Source organism: Alosa alosa, chromosome 10 (genome assembly GCF_017589495.1).
Source record: "Alosa alosa isolate M-15738 ecotype Scorff River chromosome 10, AALO_Geno_1.1, whole genome shotgun sequence".
NCBI classification, from domain to species: domain Eukaryota; kingdom Metazoa; phylum Chordata; class Actinopteri; order Clupeiformes; family Clupeidae; genus Alosa; species Alosa alosa.
In genome coordinates, this window is record NC_063198.1 from 20,719,478 (window position 1) to 20,725,477 (window position 6,000).

Consider the following 6,000-nt stretch of genomic DNA (forward strand, 5'->3'; position numbering starts at 1 on the left):
TCAGTAGATAGAGCAGTTCATATTTCACATTACATGTTTTAAATGTATTATATGGTGAATCTGGAACTGAAACTCGATTCACATTGCAAATCGCCATCGCAATATCAGTCGGAAAAAAAATAAAATGCTATTAGATATTTTCGCCAAATCAGTTCAGCCCTAGATATGAAATATTCACTGAGGGTTACCAGGATAGTGTTGACATACCACATAGAGTAAATGACAAATAGGAGAAATACTGACCCAACCCACCAGTTTCTTAATAGTCCCTAACTAAGGGAAGGCTCAAATATAACCCATAACTGCTTCCATCTATAACCCTCAGGCCCTCTGGGTTTTACTTTCCATCTATATTTGTGTCCAAAGGTCTACAGCAGGGCTGTTAAAAGAAACCCTTTAGCTGAACCAGCGCAGAACACGGGATAAAGGGTGAGAGTTTGGTAGAGGTAAGCTGTTCTAAGTCGCTTTGGATGAAGGAATGAGCTGAACAGAGGAACTTGGCTGCAGAGAGAGAGAGGAGGAGGGAGAGAGGGAGAAAGGGAGAGAGAGAAAGGGAGAAAGAGAGAAAGATAGAGAGAAAAGACGACTTCAGGCTCAGGCACAGTTGGAAGAAGCAGCTTCATCCTTTCCCCGTCAGATTCACTCATGTTACACTCTACCTCTCTCTGCATTACTCAATTATGTGATATTGCACTTGGAGAAGTGAAGCTACATCTAGAGCTTATGGGTACAGAGTGAGTGTGGTGTGTGTGTGTGTGTGTGTGTGTGTGTGTGTGTGTGTGTGTGTGTGTGTGTGTGTGTGTGTGTGTGTGTGTGTGTGAGTGAGAGAGAGAGTGAGAGGTGAAAGAGAGATAGAGAGAGAGGAAGAAAGAGAGAGAGAATACAATCCTCTTTTCTCTACCCTGCCCTCCTTTTCCTTACCATGCATACTTCCAAGATTAATGGGTTTTCTCCATGCAGATGTTTTATTGAGTATGATGACGGTGTGGGGCAAGAGGAGGGCATGACTTGTTTCTCCTTCATTCTCTCTCTCTCTCTCTCTCTCTCTCTCTCTCTTCTCTCTCTCTCTCTCTCACACACCTTCCTCTCTTCCCCCATCTTTATTTTTCCATTAGTGTTGCTGTCTCCATATTCTCTCCTTTCCTGACCTGTCCTCTGCTGTTTCTTTGCATATATCCTCCTTTCTATGTATCCATCTATCCATGAATCTATCTATCTATCTATCTATCTATCTATCACTCACACTCTCTCACTCTCACTCAATCTCACCATCGATGTACATGCTTGATATGTCAAATCATCTTTCATTCCAGTGCAACACTCATTAAAATCTTAAGGCAGCATTCTTTCCATTAAAAACATTTGTACACAACACTGTAACTCCTCTCTCTAACCCCCCACCACATCCTCTGAGGGTGGCACGAAAGACCAGGCTAAGAGCCCCAGCGCCGGCACACAGCCCCACGCCATTTGCTGGGCCAGGATGTCGCACCCGCAGCCCTTCCATGACCAAAGGCTGTAAACACAAACACACAGCGCTTTCCATGTCAACCTCCGGCACATAAAGTCACCATGACTCATGCCCGACTATTACACTTGTGCAGGGTCAGAAATAGCCGTGCGGAGAACTTGGTTGCATCTTTGATGTTGCAAGTCCCAGTGGACCTATCCCAAATCCAGCTACAGTAGTGTACTGAATTAAATAAGTGTAGGTATGGGTTTTGGTTCAACATTTTAACAGAGATCCTTGTTACAGACATTTGGTCCCATGTCATCAAAATGCAAACTAGACTAGACTTTTGTCTTTTGTCTTTGTCTGAAATTTGAGCACGCTCACTTGGTTTCCATTGTCCTTAAAGAAATAACACACTAAACACTTTAGTGGCTTCTTGAAGGGCTTACACAAACAGTGATTTTAAAGGACAAACAGTTTTTGTGCCAAACCTCCGATAACTCCAGAGCATGTCTGTAAATAAAGGATCCTTCATTCAAGGTCTCCGAGTCAGGCAGCTTTGGGGCAGATCAACTGATGACACCTTATCACACACAAGACACAGGCAGAGCTGAAACAGCAAAGCATGATGACCTGGAATCTATTTAAACTTGGCCTATCTGTATTGGCTACTCAAGTGTCAAACTAACTTATCTGTCATTCTCTAAAGTTTGCTTCTATGCCTTCCCATTATGATATCCATATAACAGCAGTCACCACTCTAAACTGTGATTATTAGACATATTTCACAAATGTATCAAATTATTTGTGATGGGTAGGCCTATTGAATTCTCCTTGTTGTCTTTAGAAGATGGTGAGGATTTTCTATCCGGGGCAGCCGTGTGTGCTCAGTGTGTTTCACTAATTCATGGATTGGGATAAATGCAGAGACCAAATTTCCCTCACGGGATCACTTACTATACTATGGGGCTCTGATTCAGCAGTCCACTCATTAACGAGTACTGGGGATATTTGTTTGGCTTTCAAAAGAAGTTTTTTACTGGGAACAAAGACTGTTTGAAGGCCAATTAAAATCACTATCTGTGTAGGTGGCTACTGAGAGATGCTCAACTCCACTCCAGAATCTGGCCAGCAGATTTCCAACGTCACCAAGCTTCAAGACAAATTTATCTGAAACTAAACAAATATGGTCAAGGTCTTGATCCACCTATCCACCAGCTATCTCAGTACCATTTCCATTTATCAGAGCAGGAACCAATCCAAAGTTCTTATCTATCTTGGTGCTCTTATCTCTGACATAAGGAAACAATCTAGGTGTGTAGCCTAATCTCATCAGGTCATACAGAATAGATGACATGCTAGCCTTTTAGCCTTCAGCTCAGGGTCTTTGGATGGTTAAACTGTATAGTCAAACAAATTCTCATTTAAATCACAAAGCTAAACAGATATGCAAAACCCTAAAAACGTTTTTCACTTGGGTACAAATTTCCAAAATGTACGCAGGCTACAACTGTCAGCCATGCAGGCATATAACAATAGAAATCCACTGAGATCATTTCTAATCTGCTTCATGGGGGAGAGAAAGCATATATTACATGTTCCCAGGTAAGGTGGAATCCACTGATGCAAACTCTTCATGATGGAAAGTCAGAAATGGCCAATTGCATTTTCAGTTTGGGGGTCAACCCACCAATGTTTCTTAGAACCCGACACCTTAGTGAACCCGCCCCTCTACGCCTTTACAAAACCTTCGGGGGCGTGCACGTTTAATTGTTTCCAGAGGTCAGGAAGGATTTGGTAAGAACGAGTTATTGAAAGTGTGCAGACTACGCACTCGACTGCCTGTTGAATCTGCCCTGTAAAGGTCTGGGGATATGAGGAAAAATGAGCGGCTTTAACATTTAATTTTGACGGAGGAAATGTGTAGCTTATAGTATTAGGAGGAATAATGCCATTTCCAATACTGTCATAATTTAGAGTGTCCTAGGTCATGCCTTGGTATATTCAATAATGTTTGGGGATGTTTGCATGCTACAGTCAATCTTATCACTAAATGTTTAATTTAATTGTCAGTCACGTAGGTCCTCGTATTCTAGATTTTGTTCCATGTTGGCAGAGACAGACTGTTTCTGCGCATTCAAATGTGCCGGCTGCCTTTCATATTCTACACCAGTCATCCCCGAGTCCTAAACGTGTCCAGGGGAGAAAGTAGCCTGCTCGAGGAATCGTGGCAGGCCTCTCGGAGGCATGTGCTGTGCTACAAAATTTACATGCACCACCAACACAACACTGCGATGTCAACGTCGAACAGAAATCGTGATTCTTGAAAGACTTGCCTTACAACCAGGTCGCTCTAGTCTCTGGAAACATGACAGAATGACCGCTATTTGGGGTGAGGACTAGCTGATTGAATAGCTTAGACAAAGTCATGAAATGTTCGTTTTCACTCATATTTGCAGGCCGCCGATCTACTTTTTCCACATAGACCAATCAGAGGCTGACATAATACTGTCTGCTATAACAAAGAAATTGACATTTCACGCAGTATAACTGGCATGGGGAGGTACTGCGTAGCATACATCACAATAACAGCGTTAGAAATAAACATTGAACGCACAGAAATACTTAGTAGGCAATGTGTGAAGTATTTGGTTGGGACTGAACTGACGGTCCTCTTTTCGAAACTGGTGCGTGGAGGAAATACATGACAGGTAATTTCCCAACTTGCGTAGCCTCTGGTAGCCTGTGCATGGATGTGACAATGTGCCCGGAGAGGGCTAACGTTGTGTGTTGGACGACTGTGCTAAGCCACAAATGAGTACCGTGTCAAATTTTCATAATCGACAGAATTACTCCTAGCCATGTAGCCTGCCTTCAGTCATTTGCATTGGTAATCGGCGCTTGCTGTAAATCGAGCCAGTTTATCATTCAACATTACTGCTGCCACCTCACTTCCCAAAGCATAGCTTTTATTGCTGGAGTAGGCTACAGAAGTGTAAGCATCGAGATCATAAAACGCAAGATGCATTCAGAGCAAGCGACTGGTTGAACAGACAACACTCTCATAAGAACTGTATCAAACGTCAAATGCAAAACAGACTGGATGTTTCCAATCAGACATTAGCCAAGACAACCCAAACCTTGTGGACTAACGTTATGGGTACTCACCGTCAATAGCTCTGGCAGGAAGAATCACCTCAAAACTGTGCAAAAATCCCAAGAAGAACAATCCAGCCACCAGCAGGTTTGCAGTATAACGCAACATCATGGCTTTTGACAACATAAAATATAACAAACAACAACAACAAAAAAAAAATAGGCTACAAAAATCAGGGGTGCCCCGCGAACTCCAGTAGACCCAGCTGCTGGCTCCGTCAGCGGCAGGAGCAGGAGCCTAGTCCGCGCAAAAGCTCCAGATCTCCCGGGCGATGCTCCCTTCTGTGTGCGCCCCTGAACACGCACTCACACAGTGCTCCAACTGTATGGTAGGCTACTTTGCCGGCAGAGGGGAGAGATACTCTCAAGCGCGAGGAAAGAGCCAAGGCTTCCCCAGCCTGGAGTGGCTAAGGGTTCCTCTGATTCATGCTTGAAATTGGGCTATCACACTGCACAGAACATTAGGTAGCTTTGCCTGGATCTCTGCTCCACATGCACAAAAAGGAGGGTATGGAGGCGGTTAGGTTGCAACGTGTTCAGACCATACGCCGTTATCCTCTCCTTTGTTCTCTGTGACAACCGGTCGAAACAGTTCGTGCCATTAAAAAATAAAAAAAACGGGAAAGCAGTCTCTCCCTACACTCTCCACCGCCTCTGTTGCTGGTGGTAACACAAATTGAGCTCTAAGTGAGCTCCAACCCTTAACTCCAGGGCTGATGCGTGACGTCAGCGACACCAATGGTTGGCTGCATCCCTCCTTCGCGAACTTAGCGCAGCATACGTTGATTGGTGCAAACGTGGAAAAAACGTTGTCGCCAAATCAAAGGAAAAAGCTTTGAACTAACGCTGTAAATGGGAATATATATACCGTATGTAGGCTACGTGTGTGTGGCACGCATTTTCATGTTAATTTGCTCATATATCTCTCCATAAGTGAATAAAGTTGATATCACCTTAATTTATGAAGGTGTTGTCTCCATTTTAATGTTGTAGGCTATGAAATATGATATTTATCAAAACAAATCTACATGTCATGATTTTTTTTGAAGATAGTACAGATACTTTTTACAAGACACTGAGAACAGAGATTTCACAACAGACTTCTTAATAAAGATTAACTTCTCATACCATCAGTTTTGCTTGCAGCAATAATAACAATGTCAGCTTCTTAGCTATGCCCAGTTATTTCTCTGAATAAACACGCTAATGGCTTCCTTTGGATTTTTGTCCCAAATAGAGGACACCTTCAAAAAAATGATTTCCTTTGAAAACACCATAGGGCCTATAAAAGATATCCACTCCATGCTCTTTCTCTCTATCTCTCTCTCTCTCTCTCTCTCTCTCTCTCACACACACACACACTGTGTCTTTTTTTCCCTCTGAGTTTTTCT

The 6,000-nt window shown here is 43.1% G+C and overlaps 1 protein-coding gene across 6 annotated transcripts in view; it reads right to left on the reverse strand.

Annotated features, from left to right (window-relative positions):
* Positions 1 to 5,266, reverse strand: part of LOC125302452 (low-density lipoprotein receptor-related protein 1-like) — a 159,986-nt gene extending 154,720 nt beyond the window's left edge. For all 6 annotated transcript variants that reach the window (XM_048255626.1, XM_048255625.1, XM_048255624.1 and 3 more), the window contains exon 1: positions 4,622 to 5,266. In XM_048255626.1, the coding sequence (XP_048111583.1) occupies positions 4,622 to 4,736 (115 nt within the window). In that variant the 5' untranslated portion in view covers positions 4,737 to 5,266. The remainder of the gene's footprint in view (positions 1 to 4,621) is intronic.
* Between the last annotated feature and the right edge of the window lie 734 nt (positions 5,267 to 6,000).